At 54.6% G+C, this 20,239-nt stretch overlaps 8 protein-coding genes across 8 annotated transcripts; 4 read left to right on the forward strand and 4 right to left on the reverse strand.

Moving 5' to 3' along the window:
* Positions 1 to 365: 365 nt before the first annotated feature.
* On the forward strand, positions 366 to 1,612 carry PG997_003551 (uncharacterized protein; the record flags this gene model as incomplete). The annotated part of the gene is made up of 3 exons (XM_066807866.1): positions 366 to 889; positions 988 to 1,265; positions 1,368 to 1,612. 3 exons carry the CDS (start codon positions 366 to 368, stop codon positions 1,610 to 1,612), a joined length of 1,047 nt encoding a protein of 348 aa, XP_066671484.1.
* Positions 1,613 to 2,959: 1,347 nt separating this feature from the next.
* PG997_003552 (uncharacterized protein) lies at positions 2,960 to 3,869 on the reverse strand (the record flags this gene model as incomplete). Its single annotated transcript, XM_066807867.1, has 2 exons — positions 2,960 to 3,515; positions 3,616 to 3,869. 2 exons carry the CDS (start codon positions 3,867 to 3,869, stop codon positions 2,960 to 2,962), a joined length of 810 nt encoding a protein of 269 aa, XP_066671485.1.
* A 766-nt stretch (positions 3,870 to 4,635) lies between these two features.
* On the forward strand, positions 4,636 to 5,590 carry PG997_003553 (uncharacterized protein; the record flags this gene model as incomplete). Its single annotated transcript, XM_066807868.1, has 3 exons — positions 4,636 to 5,040; positions 5,079 to 5,465; positions 5,534 to 5,590. 3 exons carry the CDS (start codon positions 4,636 to 4,638, stop codon positions 5,588 to 5,590), a joined length of 849 nt encoding a protein of 282 aa, XP_066671486.1.
* Positions 5,591 to 6,640: 1,050 nt separating this feature from the next.
* Positions 6,641 to 8,269, reverse strand: PG997_003554 (chitin deacetylase; the record flags this gene model as incomplete). The annotated part of the gene is made up of 5 exons (XM_066807869.1): positions 6,641 to 7,195; positions 7,255 to 7,550; positions 7,635 to 7,807; positions 7,871 to 8,038; positions 8,100 to 8,269. The coding sequence occupies 5 exons, from the start codon at positions 8,267 to 8,269 to the stop codon at positions 6,641 to 6,643; spliced, it is 1,362 nt and encodes a 453-aa protein (XP_066671487.1).
* Positions 8,270 to 12,270: 4,001 nt separating this feature from the next.
* Positions 12,271 to 12,801, forward strand: PG997_003555 (lipid transporter atnI; the record flags this gene model as incomplete). The annotated part of the gene is made up of 1 exon (XM_066807870.1): positions 12,271 to 12,801. The coding sequence occupies one exon, from the start codon at positions 12,271 to 12,273 to the stop codon at positions 12,799 to 12,801; it is 531 nt and encodes a 176-aa protein (XP_066671488.1).
* An 86-nt stretch (positions 12,802 to 12,887) lies between these two features.
* On the forward strand, positions 12,888 to 13,501 carry PG997_003556 (uncharacterized protein; the record flags this gene model as incomplete). Its single annotated transcript, XM_066807871.1, has 2 exons — positions 12,888 to 13,339; positions 13,399 to 13,501. The coding sequence occupies 2 exons, from the start codon at positions 12,888 to 12,890 to the stop codon at positions 13,499 to 13,501; spliced, it is 555 nt and encodes a 184-aa protein (XP_066671489.1).
* A 1,354-nt stretch (positions 13,502 to 14,855) lies between these two features.
* PG997_003557 (uncharacterized protein) lies at positions 14,856 to 15,773 on the reverse strand (the record flags this gene model as incomplete). The annotated part of the gene is made up of 3 exons (XM_066807872.1): positions 14,856 to 15,320; positions 15,385 to 15,630; positions 15,717 to 15,773. 3 exons carry the CDS (start codon positions 15,771 to 15,773, stop codon positions 14,856 to 14,858), a joined length of 768 nt encoding a protein of 255 aa, XP_066671490.1.
* Positions 15,774 to 16,598: 825 nt separating this feature from the next.
* Positions 16,599 to 20,014, reverse strand: PG997_003558 (uncharacterized protein; the record flags this gene model as incomplete). The annotated part of the gene is made up of 3 exons (XM_066807873.1): positions 16,599 to 17,303; positions 17,355 to 19,535; positions 19,595 to 20,014. Coding segments are annotated over 3 exons (3,306 nt in total), but the record flags the coding sequence as incomplete, so codon positions are not given.
* Positions 20,015 to 20,239: the final 225 nt, after the last annotated feature.

Raw genomic sequence — 20,239 nt, forward strand, 5'->3', positions numbered from 1 at the left:
TCGAACAGGTGGGATTTGTTTGCCGACGCGTCACTCCAAGACAGCTAGCTACCTGTGCTTGCTGGCCTGCAGGCGCACACCAACGAGCATCCGATTTTGCTCTTATCTCCAACGGAGTCGTATAGGTGGTGTCGGTCCCACGTCGCAGCTGATCAATCCCACGCACCACCAGGCGCAGTGAGTGGTGCTTGTGTGCTGCTTGCTCTCGCTCAGCTTAGCCAGTGCTCTGTTTCTCTGTCGCCTAGGGTTACATCAACCCGGGCTTTGCGGCTAAAGTAGTCGGGTCTTCGCAGAGTTACCTTGAGAGAGGTCGGCTTGTCGTAATCACTCCTGTCTTTCAAGAGATTACTAGCTGGCCAGCACAAATGGCGGCTCCAACGATCGATGCCCCCGAACCCGATATCCCCGCGGCTGATGCAGGCCCTGTAAACTCTCCCGTCACGCCGTCTTCGCAGGATGCCCTAGCCCGCTTCGAGTTCGAGACGGGGAGAGGCAACGAAGGGACAAAAATACTGCTGGTCGAATGGAACCCAGCAACAGGCGATTCGGGCAAGCCGGACGCTCCCGTATGTAGCGAGCAGGATGGCTGGGAGGTGTCGTGGGAAGGCAAAACAACCAAGATCCCGGCCCAGAGCGAAAGAGATGGGAGCGAAACACAACGAGTATATTTTTTGATACCCTCCGACATCACTGTACCGCCCGTGATACAAATTTCGCACTTCCGAAGTGGCCGCGTACTAAGCACCAAACCGATGCCCGCGATATATACCCCGGCCCTTGGAGTGGACACAAGAAAAGATGTAGGAAAACGGGGTGTGCTGCATACAATCTGGTTCGTACAGCCCCCTAAGCATGACCGTATATACGTCATGAACCTCAAGTGCAACAAGTAGTTGCGAGATCGGGCGGCATTGCCTAGATGAAAAGCGGGCGGCAGCATCCAACCTGAAATGTGACGTATAGCCACTGACCTTGCATCGAATATAGGGCCAAAAAGCGTATGTCCCAGCTACAGGACGAAATCCGCCGCGAAATGGGCAACAACAGCGAAGGTATAGCTTTGGTCATGGCGGTGCAGGAGAGAGACTGGATCGCCGAACATTTTGGGCTGCCGAACCCTGACGCCGCTGGACAAGCTCCTGACACGAGGCATATTCCGCCTACTCCACAAAGCCCAAGATCACCGGTGGGAGGCCGACTCGGTGAGAAGTTGCGGGGCCTCAAGTTGGTCACAAATGCGTCCGATTTTACCACCTCCTCCCCTAGTAAGTCTCCCAGCACCATGCACAGTACTAACTTTGTTTACTTCTCCCCTTACCTTTTTGCTCCGACGAGGGGAGAAGCTTCTTGCTCATGGTTCTCTTTAGGTCATCAACAACATCATTTGTATTCACTGTCTCCCGATACTTCGGACATTGCGATTCCGTCGACAACGGCCTTTGCCGCCGGGGTGGCAAAAATGGGGACGCCGGGCACGGTTGCTTCGTTGAACGCTATTGTCAGTGGTGACGAGCCCGGCGCTAAAAGTCAGGAAACCGAGGACGAGCTGTTCATGCTGCCTATGAGCCCAAGAAGTCCGGAGATGAAGAAGAGCCCGTTCAGCTTGCTATAAGCAAGCCAATGTTTGCATACATCAAGCAGGAAGGAAGGATGATAAGGTACAAATTACAAAAAGCATAAGATATGCTGAAGACACCAGCTTCGGCCGTTCGTGTGTCTGTCTAGATGCAGTCATACAATTGCGGTATAGTAACGCCAGCTCTGCAATACAACGGCCGACCTGGCTTTTGCGACTGCGACTCCAGTGTCCTTGAAAGGCGAGTCGGTGGGTAGACGGTTTGGAGAAGAACGCTCATAGGAGGAAATACCAAAAGTGTCAAAACTAGTTTCAGGTGGTAGGCAACCTGTAGTAATAGACTACCTGCTACCATGGATTTGTCATCGACCGGTGTGGTATCAATAAAACTCATGAAGCTCACCAAGATGTGGCACGCAATCTCACAAGTACATAAGGCAGGCACGTACTTTGGCTGGATGTAACGCTGGCTTTTGGTTACTATAGGCGCGGAAGCATCGGCCTGCTGCCGAGTCGGCACCGGATGCCTGGCATATAGAGAGAGATGACAATGATCTTCACACAACACGGACCAGGCCATGGCCATCTGCAGGCTGCAAGCTCTCCTTCGGGATCCGCCCGGAAGCACAAACGTAGCCCCCCGGCGTATCTGGGCCTACTGTCTTCGGGGCTCTGCAGCTCTCTCTTTCTTTCTGTGATGCGAAACGATGAAAAGTGTATGGATGGTGATGGTGTGGGAGGGGCACAGTGCTCGGAAGCGAGCGTTCGTACATACGCACCGCGTAGGATATCGGACCGAATACAACAGCGCAGCAGGCATTGGCGCATATGATACAGCATATCGCAACACCATGACGCCGCGGGATGCAATGTACACGCGTGAGATATCGAATAGAATAAGATTGCCGTGGGCTGTCGCTGCCGCGAAGGAAAAGAAAGATGTGGTGGTATGTGTTGGCAGTTAGCCATGTCTGGTTATTAATCGACATTTCTTTTACGGCATTATGCACCGGGCTGACGCCGACGTGGTCTGATATAGCTACATGTACCCATGTGCGTCAGAGTTGAAACCGGCCTTGTGACGGCGCATCTCCTTGCAGTACACAGCGACGACTCCATCCACCTCGAAATGAATTTGTTGGGATCGCTTGCTTATGTCTTCGTATGATATGATCCGATGGAGCTCACAAATCACCATCTCACGCCCGAAGAAGCAATGAGGGCCCCAGACGCGGGCGCTGCTGGCGCTCCGCCTTCAGACCTTTTCGCGGACTGTGCCACAAGTCCCGTGAGCCAATCATATCCGTAGCGTAGTGTAGAAAGTAGTATCACCGTAGACAGAAGCTTCCATCGAGAGGCCGGCGGCAGAGGGATGACGACTCCTCACCTCCACCCACCAACCCGGCGCTCGTTCCACCTCTCCTTGCGCTCCTGCCGCAGGTAGTACAGCTTCCGGGCCTCGCGGTACCGGCGCACCCAGTCCAGGACCTCGCGCTCCGTCGCGAGGCCGCCCGCGGCGTCGTCGTCCCCGCCGTACGGCATCGCCAGCGACGGCGGCGGCGGGGCGCCGCGGCCGCCGTCCAGGAAGCTCTCCTCGAGCGCGTCGCAGATCTGCTCCTGCTCGGCCAGCGCCTGGGTCAGGCGGCCGTACAGGGCGGCGGGCGCGAACGACGAGAGCGCCGCGTCCATCTCGGCCTCCTTCTGGCGCCACTGCCGCTCCAGCGCGTGCGTCGAGAGCAGCTGCGCCTGTGCCTGCGTCCGCTGCTGCGAGACGCGCGCCTCGAGGTCCACGAGGTGCGCCGCGAGCGTCATGTTCTCCGTCAGGGCGGACTGCAGGCCCGCGTGCGAGGCGAGGAGGGAGGGGTGCCCCGCTTCGGGCGCGTGCGTGAGGGCATTCAGGAGGTTCGGGTCGGAGAGGATATCATGTAAGTCTTGTTTACTATAGGTGCGCAACGTAGATTAGATGATGAACTTGGCCTGATGTGGAGCGTAGCGGGGATGGCAGGTCATCACCAACCGCGGTGTCAGATAGGACTTACGATTTGTCTTCCAGGATCTTGGGCAGCCACTGTTCGCCCGGGTCTGGGATCTCCTCCGGAGGCTGGACCTGGCGCGCGGCGGGGATCAGACCGGCGGAGTCAGTGACCATAGACCGCCGATTTCCATCCTTCCCGCTGTCTGGTATCGGCGGTGGGCGCGGAGACTGGGTCGTCGCGGGAGTGCCTAGGCGGCTGGCTTCATGACTGCTAGGCTTCGGCGGCGGTATCGGGGGAGGTGGTGTAGGGCTGTACATCATGAAAATTGCTTTGGCGATTAACGCAGATGTCGGCTTCGGTTGGTTGCACTCCCACTTGAGGATTCGATAACGGACAGAAGCGGTTGTGACGTCTCGGGCTACGCAATTAAGCTATGACCTAGGCCCAATCCTTATCTTATCAGAAATAGTCATCAAATAGATCCTTTTGATGTACTCTTTTTAAAACCAATGATTTTGGTTAGATTTGAGGAGGATACCGGAACTTTGTCTTCATGATATATTGGCTCAAGCCACAGTTGTTATTTCCAGACGGGCCAGCAATAATCAAGTACACGAAAGCCAGCCATACAAGGTATCGTTGTCGGGCTGTTGACGTTCGACGCCTACAGGGTCCACCAGCACCCCGGATCCCCGGCTTTTTAGCCCATGAGATCACCTAAAATTAGACATGCTCTTCCCTGCGTATTCTGCTACTAGGTAAATGGTGGCTTCTGGATGTTAGTCTAGTGAATACTACTTTCATTCCATAACCGACATGAGCTACCGGAGACAGTATCTATTAAGACTGCGGTCACACGAAGCAAGGAGTTGATAGAAACCGTACGCAATTTCCAACATTGTAAATGACATGTCGAGTCTTGGCAAAATACCGCCTCGTTGGGCCATGCTCATCTTCTCTCGAAGATGTTCCGGACTTGTTGCCATGGCGTGAATGCAACAGCAGATTCTCACTGCCGATATCTTGATTCATCGTAAAGAGGTCTCAGAGCAACCGCCACTGGACACCTGCAGATAACACAAAATGCCCAGTCCAAAGTTTGACCCGGAAAAGGACCTCACTGATCTCAAGGGAAAGGTCATCTGTGTCACAGGCGCTAATGTGGGCTTGGGGAAAGCCTGCGTCAAGCACTATGCGCGGCACGGCCCAGCCAAGATCTGGCTCGCCGCCCGCAACGCCGAGAAAGCAAAGGCCGCCATCGCGGATATCCAGAAGGAGCTGGGCCCCGACAAGGGCGGCGGGACGCCGATCGAGTTCCTGGAGCTCAACCTCGCCTCTCTCGCCTCGGTCCAGAAGGCGGCGCAGCGCGTGCGCGCAGAGTCGCCGCGCCTGGACATCCTCATGCTGAACGCGGGCATCATGTGCAACCCGCCCGGCCTGACCGCCGACGGCTACGAGCTGCAGTTCGGCACGAACCACATGGGCCACGCCCTGCTCACCAAGCTGCTGCTCCCCTGCTCCTGCAGACGGCCGCGCTCGTCGAGGACAAGCCCGACGTCCGGGTCGTCGTCATGTCGTCCGAGGGCCACAAGTTCGCCCTGCCCAAGACGGGCATCGACCTGGCCTTGCTCAAGAGCGAGACCATGAATGTCTCCACCGCGCGCCGGTACGGCGTCAGCAAGCTCGCCAACGCGCTCTTTGCGCGCGAGCTGGCGCGGCGGTTTCCGCAGATCACGGCTGCGGCCGTGCACCCCGGGTTCGTGACGACCAACCTGGGACACTCGATGGCGGACTCGTGGATGAGCCCGGCCGTGCAGGCCAAGATCATGGCGTTCCTTACCTACGTGCCGCCTTTCCAGACGCCGGATCGCGGTGCCAGAAACCAGCTCTGGGCGTCCGTCTCCAAGGATGTTGTGAGCGGCGAATACTATAGTGGCGTTGGCAAGGGGGTTCGCAGAGCGCATTTGCCAAAGATGATGAGTTGGCGAGGCGGCTGTGGGAGTGGACGGAAGCGGAGCTTGCGCGGTTCAAGGTATAGGTTGCGATGACGAGTTAAGGACTGGTTTCGTTTGAGTCTACCCCATTGGCGATATTCACTTTTGTATTATCATCTTGGCCATGGCGGTTACTCTTAATAACCCAATGGAGGGCCTATGAACTGTGTTTCCTAATAATCTTGCTTCTGACTAATAAGAACGATCCGACGACACTATCCAAGTAGGTATATACAAGACTCGAGGGGAAATATGAAGTTTTGGAAAGTGAGATAGCGAGGTGAGAATTGAAATATTTTATAGGCTGACACGGATTGTATTTCCAACAACAAGCGAAACAAGTCTTGGTGGCTCAGTTGGTTAGAGCGTTGGTCTCATATTTCAATATGACTGAATTAAAAGTTCAGATATCCAAAGGTCGAGAGTTCGAGTCTCCCCCAGGACATTACCTTTTCCTGTTTTTGCCAGTCTGATCGCGGCTTATTTGTCCGGTTGGAGGCTTTTTTTTATTGGTCGTCTCGGTTGCGTTGTGTCATGTCAACATGCGATCGATCTTGTCAGGAGGCAAGTGGAAAGAGGGAGTCTAGAGACGTCGCTGCTCTTTTCATGATAACATTGTTTCTCTGATCAGTATAAGGGTTAACTATACTTTAAGACAGAAACTGGTTTTATACTATTAGCTTTAGTATATTGAAAGTATACTGTGAGCTATAGCATATAAAGGGCTTATATGTCTAAATGATATATAGTGGGTGTGTATGCAGAGGTTCCAGAGTCTCGCAGCAGAGTATTGTAACGGTACAGGTTCATATTAAATATATTCGTATATCTGACACTCTAAGACCATACAGTATATGTACGTGTTAGTATACAGCTTCACCCCCGCATGGTAGCGGAGCACACATTATTTTCCCTGTCTCACATCCATCCCCCATGCTGTTGTTGCACTAGTGGTTGCGCCAGTAGTTGCTGAGATCGCCCAGCTTGTCCCTCATCCCGGGGAACCTAGACTTGAGCTCGTCAATCCATCCCTGGATCATTTCTAAGTACGCTTATCAGCTCCGTACACATACGAAGGACGAGGGAAGAGCAAATTACCTACCTTGCGGCGTCTTGGACCTGGGCGGCGAAGGCGGGCCTGGAGCCGGGGCGCTGGGCTTAGGAGGCGCAGGCCCGCCGGAAGGTCCAGCAGGAGGAGGAGGTGGTGGTGGCGGGGCTCCGGCCGTCGTCGTGGGGGTAGTCGTGGTCGCCGGACGCGTGGCGCTGCTGAGGGTCGTGCTGCTGGCCTTGACGGAGACCGAGCTGGTGGTTGATGAAACAACCGGCACCTTGACGGACGAAACCGGGGCCGGGGCGGAGCTGTCGTACCGGTACCAGTTCTCGACAGGGTCGTTGAGGCACTCGCCGACGGTGACGAACTTGTACCCCTGCTTCGAGACGGTCTGCAGCATGAACTCGGTCAGGTTGTAGACGGTCTGGAAGTGGATGTCGTGGCCGATGGACAGGGCGTCGAAGGCGGCGCTCTGCTTGCCGGCGAAGAACTGGGTCACGATGTCCTTGGACGTCTGGATCTGGTCGGCCGCCGTGTGCAGGTAGTCCTGGGTGTCGAGGTCGAAGTAGACGACGTGGTAGCCGAGGGACTCCATGTCCTTCTCGCAGCCGCTCCCGGCCGTGCAGGAGGAGTAAGGGGGCGCATGTAGGTCGGCACGAAGCCGAGGACGTTGCGGACCGCCATCTCGAGCTTGACCATCTCGTCGCGGCGCTGCGCCGACGTGACGGCGGACAGGTCCGCGTGCGACCACGTGTGCGACGCGATCTGGTGCCCATCGGCGTGCTGGCGCTTGATGACGGCCGGGAAGGGCGTCGCCGGGTCGTCGATCTGGCCCTTGTTGTTGTTGACGCCCGTCATGAAGAAGGTCGCTTTGGCGTTGTACTTGGCCAGCAGGTCGAGGAGGTCGTTGGTGTAGCCGCTGGGGCCGTCGTCGTAGGTCAGAGCCACGGTGCCTATATTAGGGGAGAAGAGAGTGTTTGTTAGTAAACCGGCGACCCCCTTACAAGTGGCATAAGGTAGAAAGTGTCTGAACATACCTTGCTTCGCGCAGGCGTAGATACCTGCACCTCCATAGGCGACGCTGCCAAGCTTGGATCTCGGGAGAGTCGTCGTGTTTGTGCCGGAGGGCACCTTGTTGGCGTCACAGGCTGGTCCGAACTGGAACAGGCAGTCGGGTGCCTTGCAGTGTTCAGGGGTAGTACCACAGTAGCTGACGACCGTTGTTAGCAGGCCATGATGTGAAAGAAATAGCCGGCACACCAGGCACACTCACCCCTCGGCCGAGCAACACTCCGTGGAGCCACAGACGGCATTGCCGTTATTAGGACCGCATCGTCCGTTGCCACCACCACTTCCACCACTGCCGGCCGCGCAGGCACCGAACGTTGGTTGGCAACCCACATCGGCACCGCAGTAGTCGTTTATGCTACCGCAATATCCGCTAAGCTGTAGGTCAGCACATAACCCTTTCATACTCGAGAGCTTGGTGGACCGTGACTGACTGTGATGAGCAACAAAGGTTGTCAGGGCAGGTATATCCCTTCGTCCCGGCCTCGGTGTTTCCGCATGTCATATCAGGGGAAACCTCCCGCTTCAACAAAAGACGAGACGAGGCAGAGGCAGCAACGACGCTGCTCGCGAGTGCATAAGACAATATAGAAGAAGCCCGCATCTTGAAGACGATCCTTAGCGAAAGTGACGATAACCCAATGTGAAAGTAGCCAGGTAAACGAATGTAGTGCCACGAGCAAGGGGCGGATGCGGATGGGAAGAGAGAACCCCCGGGAGACTGTTGGGCGACGTGCCGTCCATTATGTATCCAGCGACGGACCGCCCATATAACACCCAGACGGCGATATAGTAGTAAGCTGTAATAGCATCAAGCTAATCATGTCCCCTTTGCTGTTTGACGAGTACCACGAGGGATCTAGTTCCAAGATGCTAGTTTTTTCAGCCGCAGATCTTTACAACAACAACAATAACCCCGTCCGCCACCACGAGAACGCGGACAAGGATGAGAAACCAGGATGGAGAGCATGACGGTGTGTACGACCCATGATCATGATGTCTGCATATCTCATATTGGCGGCCTTGGCATCCGATGCATCTGCTGCCCCATAGAAGCTGGGAAAAAGAAAAAGCAAATTTGGTCGCCAGAGAATGTGATGTTTACGAAACGCTGGGCCGCCAACAATACGAAGGACCCATACAATACAAGACTCGAGATGATTTCCCAAAGCAGAAAGATGGTGGGTGGGCCAGATGCTGCAAGAAGCAAATCCAACGCGGCAGCTAACATGCTAGCTGGATGGATCAGGGATCCGAGCATCGTGGGATTACTATTGGCGAGCAGTGAGCCCGCCCGTAGATGCCCAGCTGCCCAGGTCGGCAGCATCTAGTAGTAAGGGATATATGCATGCGCGTAAAAGAAACTGCCAGCACACGGGTTTGTTTTCTGCTTCGTTTTCCTCTCGGTGCTATTAAAAGCGCAGCAATGAACACCGAACAAGTGATGGTGATAACGCCCCCTCTTATTCCCAAGGAACAACTCATCGTTGCCAAGGTCTGCGGTGAGTATATGGGCAGTTGCCTGTACATCGCCAAGCCAGATCCTCGTATCAATCGCTGCTCATGCTGTTGGCTTGCAGTTACGAACAACGCACCAGGATTGCAGACCGACGATCGCATTACTCCTCATACGCAGCAGGTAAGGAGTCTACACGTAGGGAATACAACAGTCCATCGGGTACTTGCATAGCCTGATATCAGAACGAAAATCTCCGTTCCGCAGAAGATCCGATCCCTACCCCGAAACGACGGTCGATTTCTGAGCTAGATCAGTGACGGTCCCGGCCGCAGAACCCACTAAACTCGGTTTCTCGAGCGGGAATGGGACGAGCCAGCCTACCAGCTGCACTTCTGGAGCTTCTCACGATCCCCTGCATTGGTAATGGGAGGCTCTACCGGTACAGCATATTTGCTTGTGATCTGGTAGTTCACGATGGCTGAAGCTTTGCCGGAGAAATCGAGGGACCCGCAACCCATCTAGATCGACTAGCATCTGGCCGAGGGGAAGGGGGGCGATCTTCCCTTTCCCATTCCCCTCGGGGACGGACCCCTTCGGTAGCTGTTTGGTTTGCCTAGATTCCGGTCGAGTGTTTGGAAGAGATGCCACCTGAGACGGCGACCACAGAAACGGTGTAGCGATCGCGGAGCAAAAAGGGTTGCCAATGGCTAGATCGTTGATCGTCTGGGGAAAGGGCACAGTAATCCACCATCTCTCACTCCACCCCTGCTAAGGTAGGTTGTCATCATCATCCTGTCTGCCTGTGCTGATGTGTGCCGGCTTCACCTGCCATGTTGAACCATACCGTCTAACCTAGTAAGCAAAGACTAGAGGCTGACTGTCTGGGGAGCTGCCGGTAGCTAATAATAAGAATCCGCGAACGGTGGATATTCCAGTCTGAAACAACCATTTTCCCCTTCTGCGACTGGACCACGCCAAGCTGCCGGCGAGTGGCCGTCTATCCGGGCAGGTTGAACATCAAAGTCAGCCTAATCGGGGGATGGGGTTACTCAATGCAGCCCAGCTAAATATCTGATATAACTGCCCACTGGAAGATCACTTGCTGCTCCAGCCCCCAGCCAGCTCTCTCTATATATATACATATATCGAGGCGGTGCGTGCACAAGTTGATGGTCACTCATCTCTTCCCTTCGCTTCATTTAATTGCCTGACTCCTTTCTGCTTGGGGCGATTCAGTTTTTCCTCAGGTGTCACGGCTTATTCCTTTGGGACCCTTTTGGGGGCATGAATGTTGCTCCGCCCTACTACTGGTGGCACGTCCAAGCCAGCCAAAAAGCGACCCCGGAAAACGCTGAAGAAGGTCTCAGATACACGGCCATGCCATGCAAGTACTGTGACCTACCTACCTACTTATATTCTCACAGCTGCGACAAAGGGAAACGTCAAATTTGCATCCCCTTGGTGGATGGGCGTCCCGGAGTTCGGATGGGTTAGTTCAGACAAATTGCCCCAAGGATGCAGGTCGGCAGGCCGGAAGAACCCTTACTCGCCTTAGCGAGAGCGATTGACAGCTCGCCAGCGGCCAGCCTGACCCGACGGCAACGCGCACGTCCATCTGCCTTGGCTCGGCTGCCGGCTTTGCCTCGAGGAGAAAGAAAGATGCGGAATGCATACCTAATGCAGATGCGGAATGCAATTTCATCAGATGCCATTCTTATTCTTGTTCTTATTCGATCCTGACGTCCTGTCTTGTGCGGTAGTACAGATGTATTTCTTACATTTTCTTACAATTGATGTGCATTGCATCGTGATCAAGCATCGCTGCACCAGCACTTGGGATTATTTGCGGTGCTCAGTGTTCCTGTTGTCACCACTACCACTGTACACGTAACGGCCATAGTGGCTGAGCTCCTGAAGGTGCGTGTAGCGTATCCTTGGCTCCTTGGGTCCTTGGGATGCATGCCAAGGGCCTGACTAGGGGGGCTAGGGGCTAGGGGGGCTGATCCACGCCCACGACTGGCTGGCACGAGACCCTTAACCGGTTCTGTCTCAGCGTCTCAGCGTCTCCGCGATGCACCCTCCCAGAAAGCCTCCTGGGGCCCAATTGCCGCCCTCCCCTTTCCACCTACCTTCATCACCCTTTCCACGCTTGCTTGTCATGGACCAAACTCTAAGTTTTATTTGAGGGCAGAGTTTCCTTGTCCTTTACTAGATTGATGGTCTCTTGATCTATTTATCTTCCTTTCCGTCACTCTGCCTCCGGCTCCTCTGCACTGCCTGGACAGGATTGCGCAATAGAACGAGGGGCTTATACCGCCAAGCACCCGCCAAGGCACGCAACTACGGCAGTAACACACACCCACCAACAAAGGGCGGGCTACTCGGGCTCCGTTTAAGCGTCTCTCTGTTTTGCCCGGCCTGGTGGCTGGACTTGGACTTGCATTTGCTTGGGAGATCAACGATCATCGAACCTTGTACCAACCAAGCCAAGCAGGCAGTCAACTAGATGATGATCTAACTGCTTGCGACTGCTCTGCGCTGCCCAATCTTTCTCTCTTTCGGCTTTTGATTTCTTTGCATGGAACGCCCAGGGCCCAATTCGATCGTCCGGCAACCGCTAGTCCCTCCAACTATAATTGCACCTGTCGGCTCCCCTGCCTGACGTCGGACTGTCGTTCCTTTGTCGCGACGCACTTGCACTTCATCTGATTTTCTTGAGTTTGATTGTCGTTTTCTTGGGCGGCTTCTTGTTCTTTGGGTGCTGTCGGGTGGCCAAAGTTCTAGACCGTTGACTTCCAGAACAATAGAGAATGCAAGAGGACTACTCTTACCCTCAAACACCACCCAAAACCAGGCCGCAGTCTTTCTTGACCTTTCCCACCTATCAAGCATACCGCAAGATGTCGGATTTGAGCGGTGCGCCCCCTGTGCGGGGGGAATAGTGCTGGCCGCAAAAAAACACAATGCTTCGTGGGTTCTAGCCGCCTCGTATGCCACAGACTGGATTGTCTTGATCGCGGCGGACGCTGTTGGCTTCTACTTGGGCAACATCACACCCAACAGGAGGCCCTTCAGCCTGGAGGACCCCAACATATCGTAAGTCCAAGCAAGGTCCCTCTCCCGTTCTGCACCGTCCACTCACTACCATGTGGCTCGACCCACCGCCGGCCCAGCCCATCTCATCTCATCTGGTTCGCGTATCGTATTCGCGTGTTGACCTCGGACACAGATTCCCATTTACGGTGAAAGAAACCGTTAACTCGAAGCTCCTTTTAATCTGCAATGCCGTCATCCCCATTGCCGTCATCCTTTTCGTCGCCTTGGTCTTTGTCCCTGGCAACACCGTCCCTAAAGGGACGCCCAAATCGCTCATCTGGAAGCGCAAGCTGTGGGAGCTTCATACGGGATGGCTCGGCCTGGCATTGTCGCTTACTGGCGCCTGGTTCATTACCAGCGGCATGAAGAACCTCTTCGGGAAACCTCGGCCGGATTTGCTAAGCCGGTGTCAGCCAGATATTGCGAACATCCAGCAGTACATTGTGGGTGGCATAGCCAACATGTCAAGCAACGGGCAGCTTGTGTCGGCCAACATCTGCAAGAATCCCGACACGAAACTCCTTGAGGATGGCTTCCGAAGCTATCCTCGGGACACTCGAGCTCGGCCGCCGCTGGTCTAATTTACCTTTCCTTCTTCCTGGCCAGCAAGTTCTCCGTTACGATCCCCTTTCTGGCGTCTGGGGGCTACCCTGATGATGCTTCTGCCATGTCGTCGTTTCCGTCCCGCCTCGCCAACAACCGCGGCAATCCTGACGAAGCCATGCGCCTCACCTCTTCGAATGCCACCGAAGAACTTGGCAACCCGAACGACCCAGCCACGGCCAAGCAGCTTGCCTCTCACACCAAAGCAGTCTTTGCCGTTCGGCGCCAGGCCGCAGCACCGCCTATCTACCTGCTGGCAATCACATGTGTTCCCTTTTTCCTGGCAATTTTCATTGCTAGTTCTCGCTGGTTCGATTTTCGTCACCACGGCTTCGATATCCTCTTTGGTTTCATAATCGGCACCATCACGGCATGGTTCGCGTTCCGCTATTACCATCTCCCCATTGCGCGCGGAGCTGGTTGGGCCTGGGCCCCTCGTAGCCACGACAAGGCCTTCTGGGCCGGTATCGGGTCGTATAGCTATGCCACCGAGAAGAAGGACTGGGTTAGAGCGGGGTTGAGGACGAAGGGTTCGGACATGCGCCCACCGACATCGAGATGGGTGTACGCAACAGAAAGCCCGAATACGACGCGCACAACGACCGTATCGGAAGCAGTTCGGCTCTCGGTGGGTCCAGAGACACGGATCATCAGACGTCACAGGGCCAGGCCTTTTAAGAACTATCTTTCTTGGATTTGGCGTTGGATGTGTAGGCAGATTTGTACGAGTCTGGGAAACACGAAACGTGTGTAATGGCGTTCCAGGATGGGGTTCTGCTTTGCTACAGACGAGGGTGGCGTATTTGCTCTTGGATCTTCCCACGATTTCGGCAGTGAGGCTAAAAGGGGCTCGGAGGCTTGCAAAAAGTTGGACATTCTCTTTAAAGGCTCGAAGAGCATCTTTCTTCCTCTGCATAGCCACCTGTTGACGGCAGCAGACTTGACCACGAGCGACATGACGATGTAGTATGAGTGTAGAAGTTATCACGAATAGAGAAATAACACTATTCAATAGAGACGAAGCGGAGCGGAATTAGGAACTGCTATTTTTCTGGCCATTGATTTTTGAGTTCTTGTAAGTTGCGAGGAGTGCTTCACACTTGAGATGCTAAATCGTGGCGCTCTGCTCTGATGTGTGATTCCATGGACTCGTTGAGGGTACCATGGGCACCCAACATAGATCTGTGTATATATATCCCCGGGATGCTCATGTGTAAATGCAACCACTAGAGAGCCATGTTTGCTTCGAGTGGGGATCTATACACATGTACCTGCATATGATGTTACCTTGAGTTTGCAAAGTAGGTAGGTAGTCAAACAAAGCTTATTTCATTGGGTGGTTAATGTTCCTCAAAACCAGAGTTAGCCATACCAGTATAGCATCTGTATACATCGTATTCATTAGGAACATATAGGGGTTACGGGCCAACGTGACTGGTCGCCCTTCCCCTTTCAGCCTACGAGTTTCGGGATTTAATGAGCCATCATAACAATTTCAGGTCTTCTTTATTTCATGGTTTTTAGTAGCAAGACCTAGCATAGAGCGATCGATACGAGTCCGTCCCACGCCCCATGGCGGCACTGCGCTGGTCCTTTCGTTGCCCGAACTGGCAAGATCAAGCATCATCCTCTTCTTCTTTTCAAGAGTCACACAAGCAAGCACCTTCCTTCGCTAGGGACGAACTTCGTTCTAGAACGTTTCATAATACCATTAGCTCCTTATGACATGCTCACCGGAGCACGGAATGAGACTTGGGGAATCACTCAAAATAAACGCCATCGCAGAAACAAGCCAACCTTTCTCTGGAAACGCCGAGATGTGCAAAGCCGTAGGCGGAGGCAAGCTTTTTTTCTTCTTCTTCTTTCTCTTTCTCTTTTTTTTGCTCGCCTCTGGACAGTCCCCTTGGACGCACGGCCAGTCGGAGGAGAGAGTGTGTGCAGTGTCTCACGGAAGGTCATGCTCGTCCACCTCTTCTCGTAGGGCTGACCCAGCACCGTCGCGGATTATGTTCCTCCTACGTCGATCATGATCCTAACCGACGACGTTGGTGTCGCCCTCGACGTCGATCTCGTCCTCCTCTTCGTCCTCGTCGTCGAGGTCCTCCTCGCCCTGGTCTCCCTTGAACCCGCTCTCGACCTCGAGTTTCCGTAACCGCCGGAGCATGTCGGTCCGTTGGATGTTCTGCCAGCGGATCAGGGCGGCCGACGAGTGGACGCGGAAGCCGTAGACGCGGGGTATGTAGCGCTCGGAGCTCTTGGGCGGGACCAGGGCCGGGTAGACCTGGAACATGATGTTGTGGAACGAGGTGCCAAAGTAGGCGCCGTCAATGGCAGCGTGGCGAGAGGACTTGGGGTTGTAAACATCCTCGCAGCGCACGCAGTAGAGCTTGACGGGCTTCTGGTTGGGCACATCGGTCTGGCCCATGGGTAATAAGGGGTGTGAGTGGCAGAAGACGCGAGGGCATTTTCCGAAGTCGGCCTTCTTGTACTTGTCGAGCTAGACGAGGTGTGTATAGGTTAGCACAGCGCAATGGGGATGGGATTTGCGGGGAGAGCCCTACCATCTTGGCTAGACCTCTAGTCGTAACAACGTAGCGTGCATGGATGAGGCCGTACAGGTGGCGGGCCGACTTCTCAATGGTCTCTCGCATGTCATCGTCGCAGTCGAGGTCGAAGACGTCGGTGATTAAGTCTAGAGCATATTGATAGTACTGGACCTCGGTGTTGAGCCCCGTCAGGTTGAAGCGGTCCGTGAGATAATCTTCGTCGATTTCGCAGAAGTATTCATTGCCGCGGGAGGAGATGAACTGCATGTGGCCATAATGATCAGTATTTGGTTGGTCCGCGTCTTCTTGGTCTGTGATGAGGGTGGAGGGGCAGCGTGCCAACATACCCAGTCGCGCCAGTAGCTGGTGTAGTCACTGTCGGACTCGGAGGCAAATTCGTCCATGGTGGAAGACTTGAGAGCGGTCGTTGGCAGCTTTCGAGCACTGCCAGCGGCTTATATAATGGGTTGCTGGAAAGAACTGTTGTGGCGGCGGGTGGAAGCGGGAGCTGGAGCGGGCGAGAGGGCGAGAGAATAGAGTTTTTGGTATCAGATATCCCAATGCGCAACCATCACGTAACACACAATACAATAGAATAGAGAGGTAGGTAAGCCTTTTTTTTCTTCTCTCCCTGGTCCAACGTGATGCGGCGCCGTGTCGAGGAGTTGAAGTGCCAGGCAACCCAACCCGACCCAAGACAAGACAAGGAGAAGATAAGGCAAGGCAAGCGCAAAGGCAGGCGAGGCAAGGCGAGGCGGAAGAGTTGGGATTGGTAGATAGATAGAGATGGAAAAATGGCGGGGTGGTGATTGATTGATTGATTGATCGAATCGAGTGGTCGAAATTGGGCAAATTGGCTGGTCCTGGACTGGACTCAGCGTGCGTTAGGCACTGCGCGCGCCTGGGCCTGCCTGCTTGCCTGCCTGGACTGCGATGCAGTCAGTGAGTAACTCGGTGCTCAGTGCTCAGTGCTCAGTGGACGGACTACGGTAACTGGCCAGTGTGGGAGCGCGCCTTTTTGGTGGGTTACAGGCCTGGGTGCCTGGCCAGAAGGACTAGAACAGGCGCGATACATGTAGGGAGCCTCCACACTGGTTGGTCTATGACACCTACAGGCAGACAGGTACATTCAAACATTGGAATGGTGGACAATAGCTAAAGCATGGGCGTTAGACGAAAACTTCTTATCCTATGCATAGTTACAATAGTTACATAATTACGGCTTACTCGTGCGTCCCTAGACTACGACTACTCCCACTCCCACTGGCACCACTCGCCGTCGACTGAACGTCAGAGCCCGAGTCCCGTCTAGAGCCTCCTCCATTGCCGTTGTTATACCGGTGTGTGGGCACCTCTAGTCTCGTCAGAATGTCCGTGTCCTCGCCGTCCCCCTTGACTCTCATGTTCACCAGGTTCATCGCCTCCCGCAGCGTCTCTCCGCTCTCGTCCAAGGCCGCCAGGAAGCGTGCTAACTCCTTGCACAGTTCCCAGTCCTCTTCCCGGATCGCCCGCGAGAACAGCCGCACTGACTGCTCCGACGCCGTTGCCAGCTCGTCAAACGTGTGCAAAATCAACAAGTAGCCGCCTGCCGTCTTGAGCGACCCTTGCTGCAATGACTCTTCGAATAGTTCTTGCGGCGGCGGTAGGTACGCGAACAACGTCCGCCATGACCGTACCTCCGTCTTGCGTGTGCATTGAACCACAATGTCATGATATTGCCGGAAATGCGAGAGCAACGAGAGCACTCGTGGCAACACTGCTGCATCCGGCGCTGGTGACGAATCCACTTCCTCATCCAGCACATGGTGAAGCAGTATCTCGAGCGCGTGCGCAAAATATTCCAGATCCTGGTAAGCCCGTGCCAGCTTGAGAGCTGCCGTCAAGTTCTTGTTTGCGAGTTGGAAGCGTAGTATTTCGGGGAGGAAGAGGTGAGTCTGCCTGTGTTAGCACTACTTCCAGATGTGGTCATGAGCGCCGCGACTTACCCGGATGGAGAAGCGGAAGTACGAGAAGTTCACGTCTCTCCTTTGCACCAGATCAGGCTCAACCCCGAGTACAATGCCCTTCGAGAGCAAGGTAGATAGAGGATAGAAATCCATCGGCATTGATACCGTCGGCGGGAGGTCCTGACTCGCATCTGTGGCCGCCCGCAAAACCTCTTGGACCTCTGGCCAAACCTTGAGCTCGTTGCCCTCGAACACCCATAACGAGTTGCGAAGACCGCCGTCTTCGGTCTCCGTAGGAAAGTGTGTACTTTGATGGTTCCATAGATGAACGGCTGCCTGGTCTTTCATGCTGATGTAGTACTCCACGCTTTGCGATATCACACGCATGTCGTACTTGAGATGGCCCTCGTTGTTGAATGACGGCTGGAGCAGCACAAGCTTGCCATCAACTAGAAATACTACCGACGCCACGGAAACGTCCTGCGAAGGGTCCCCGTCCAGGAGCTGGTTCTCGGGCAAAATCCAACTAAGACCCCTGACTCTGGCCGGAGACCGGACAATTCCATGAAAGGCAATCTGTCCGACTTGTATCGGGCGAATTGCACCGCCTACGGGGGCGAACACAAAATGATAGAGTTGGTTGTCATAGGTGTAAACCAGAAGCGAGTCTTCGCCCGAAGGGGTGATTAGCACAATAGGAGCCGGCATCTGCTGCGTGAACATGACAGTAGAGCTTTCCAGTGCTGCCTCTCTGGAATAAAGACGCAGCTCGTACGACCGATTGTTGGCCTCGACGGCGGCAACGAGGATGTGTTGATACCAGCACATACCGCCTCTTACCTGGAACTCGTTCTCTGCCGCCTCGTTGGAGAAGGTCTTCCACCTGCCACTGTTGATGCTATAGTGGGCAAGACCACGCCGACCCGCCACAGCTACATATCGGCCATCAGCTGAGACGGCTGTGCACTTGATGGGCCACTGATTTAATAGATAGTTTTCGGGTATTCGAGCCGTGTGCCACAGGAACGGTTCTGCAGATATGCTAGTGAGATCCGGGAGGTCGTAGCCCCTGTAGACCATAACGCTAGAAGACGTCTGCAGGACGGTTCGGAACAAGTTGGGAGGGCTATAGCAACCGGTTACTGCGCTTCTGGCCATCTCCAACAGCCATATTGATTCGCTTCGTCGACTAACGAGAAGCATTTCACACGCACCACCGATCCATGATGCGTCGTTGACTCCGTTCAGCCACTCTTCATTGTTGGCGGATGTCACGGAAGGGTTGGCACCGAAACTCTGGCTGGTGGGCTTTCCAAACACACTCCAGCATGCCCAGCCATTTTCGTAGCCCGCAAAAAGGCAGTATCCGTCTGGAGTATAGCTCAAGACTGTTAAGCTACCTGATGTCCTGGTCGTCACGGGGTTCTTGTGAACGTGAGAAGCTGGTATGTTACCTGCATAATCTCTTACTGAGTAGACGCAGATGCTCCCATCAGCACACCCGACGGCAATGAGCGAGAACCTTGCGTTGATTATGGCCTTGACTGCCCCATCGGCTTCCCCCTGTGGCGTATGGAAGCAATATCCCCTAAATAGCTTCTTTGGATCCACCTCGCCATTGTCTTTTGACTGAGAAGCCATCGCGGCTGAAATTCGCTGCACGGCATAGACTCTTCCGTCGCTGGTTACCCATGTCGAGAGATTCATTGGTCTGTCATGCGTCATCTCCTTGACAGAAGTCTTCTTCTCGATCCAAGTCATACGGCTCAGGATCTCGGTGCTGGTTTGATTCCCTGTCTTATCTGGGGTCCAACGTATACACTGAACGGCTGCGGGTTTCCTAGTTGCCACGACCAGCTCATCCTCGAGAGCCAGTGCGCATTCAATGCCAGCATCCACCTTAATGACTCTCCGAAAGCGCACGCTCATATCACGAACGCCTGCTCCTTCGCCGGGTCCCAATAAGATCTGGTCAGGGGCGGAGTTGCCAGGCCCTCCAAAGTGGCTCTGACGCCGCCGGACGATATTTGTATGGTCGGCAAAATGTGGTTTTAGGATGCGGGACTCAGTATCAGTTGCCAGGGAGTACGTGATGAGAAAGTCGGAACTGGTGCGCACAACGAAGATGGCCGAGTCGGGGCGCAATAAGATGGTCACATTGGTACCATAGGATCTCAACGAAGCCTCGGACCGGACGACCACGGCAAGAATAACAGTTGGCTGAAGCAAAACGAGTCAGTCCGACGAAGCGTAGTGTTCCTCCGAGAGCAAGTGCATACCTTGGTCTGCCATATTGTTATAGTGGTTTCGGTCAGGACGGCGAATAGATGACCGGTCTTTGAGACCCTCAACGCAAGCACCTTCTCGCCCGACGGGATGGACAGAGAGGGGTCCTGGGAGTGGTGGGCTGTAGAATCATGGAAGACGTCGTGCTCGACCGAGTTCACAGCAGGTGTCCTGGGGGTAAAGGGAGTCGGGGGCGGGTGCAGAGCAGCAGGTGCATCGGAGGTCGCGTCGCTTTGACTTCCATCGTCGGTGGGTTTGGACAGAGCGGAGTCTACACTCAGGAGAGAGCGACTATCTGCGCTGGCGGTGGCGCCCAGGTCGAGGCCATCGTGGGAGAGAAGGAGGTTCGATTGCGCTGGAGCTGGGTTGGTGCTTGTTGCATAGATCCGAGGCGTTCCTATGGGCCAGTACATGGCTTCTGAAAGCCAATTGGGGCCGCATCAGCGTTGCCGCATGCCAACCAGAGGATCGTGGAGGTATGAAGCAGAGAGCTGGAGTACTTCAGCTCATTAGTACATGCTAATTGTGTTGTAGTGATATCAGCATGGCATACAGCAACATGGACGATGTGAGATCGGAAGACGGCCCAGAGTCGAGGTTGACGTTGCACTCACTGTACTGCACCCACACCCACTGCA

This window comes from Apiospora hydei (genome assembly GCF_038363865.1).
Source record: "Apiospora hydei strain CBS 114990 chromosome Unknown utg000004l_segment0_segment0, whole genome shotgun sequence".
In the NCBI taxonomy this organism is placed as follows: Eukaryota; Fungi; Ascomycota; class Sordariomycetes; order Amphisphaeriales; family Apiosporaceae; genus Apiospora; species Apiospora hydei.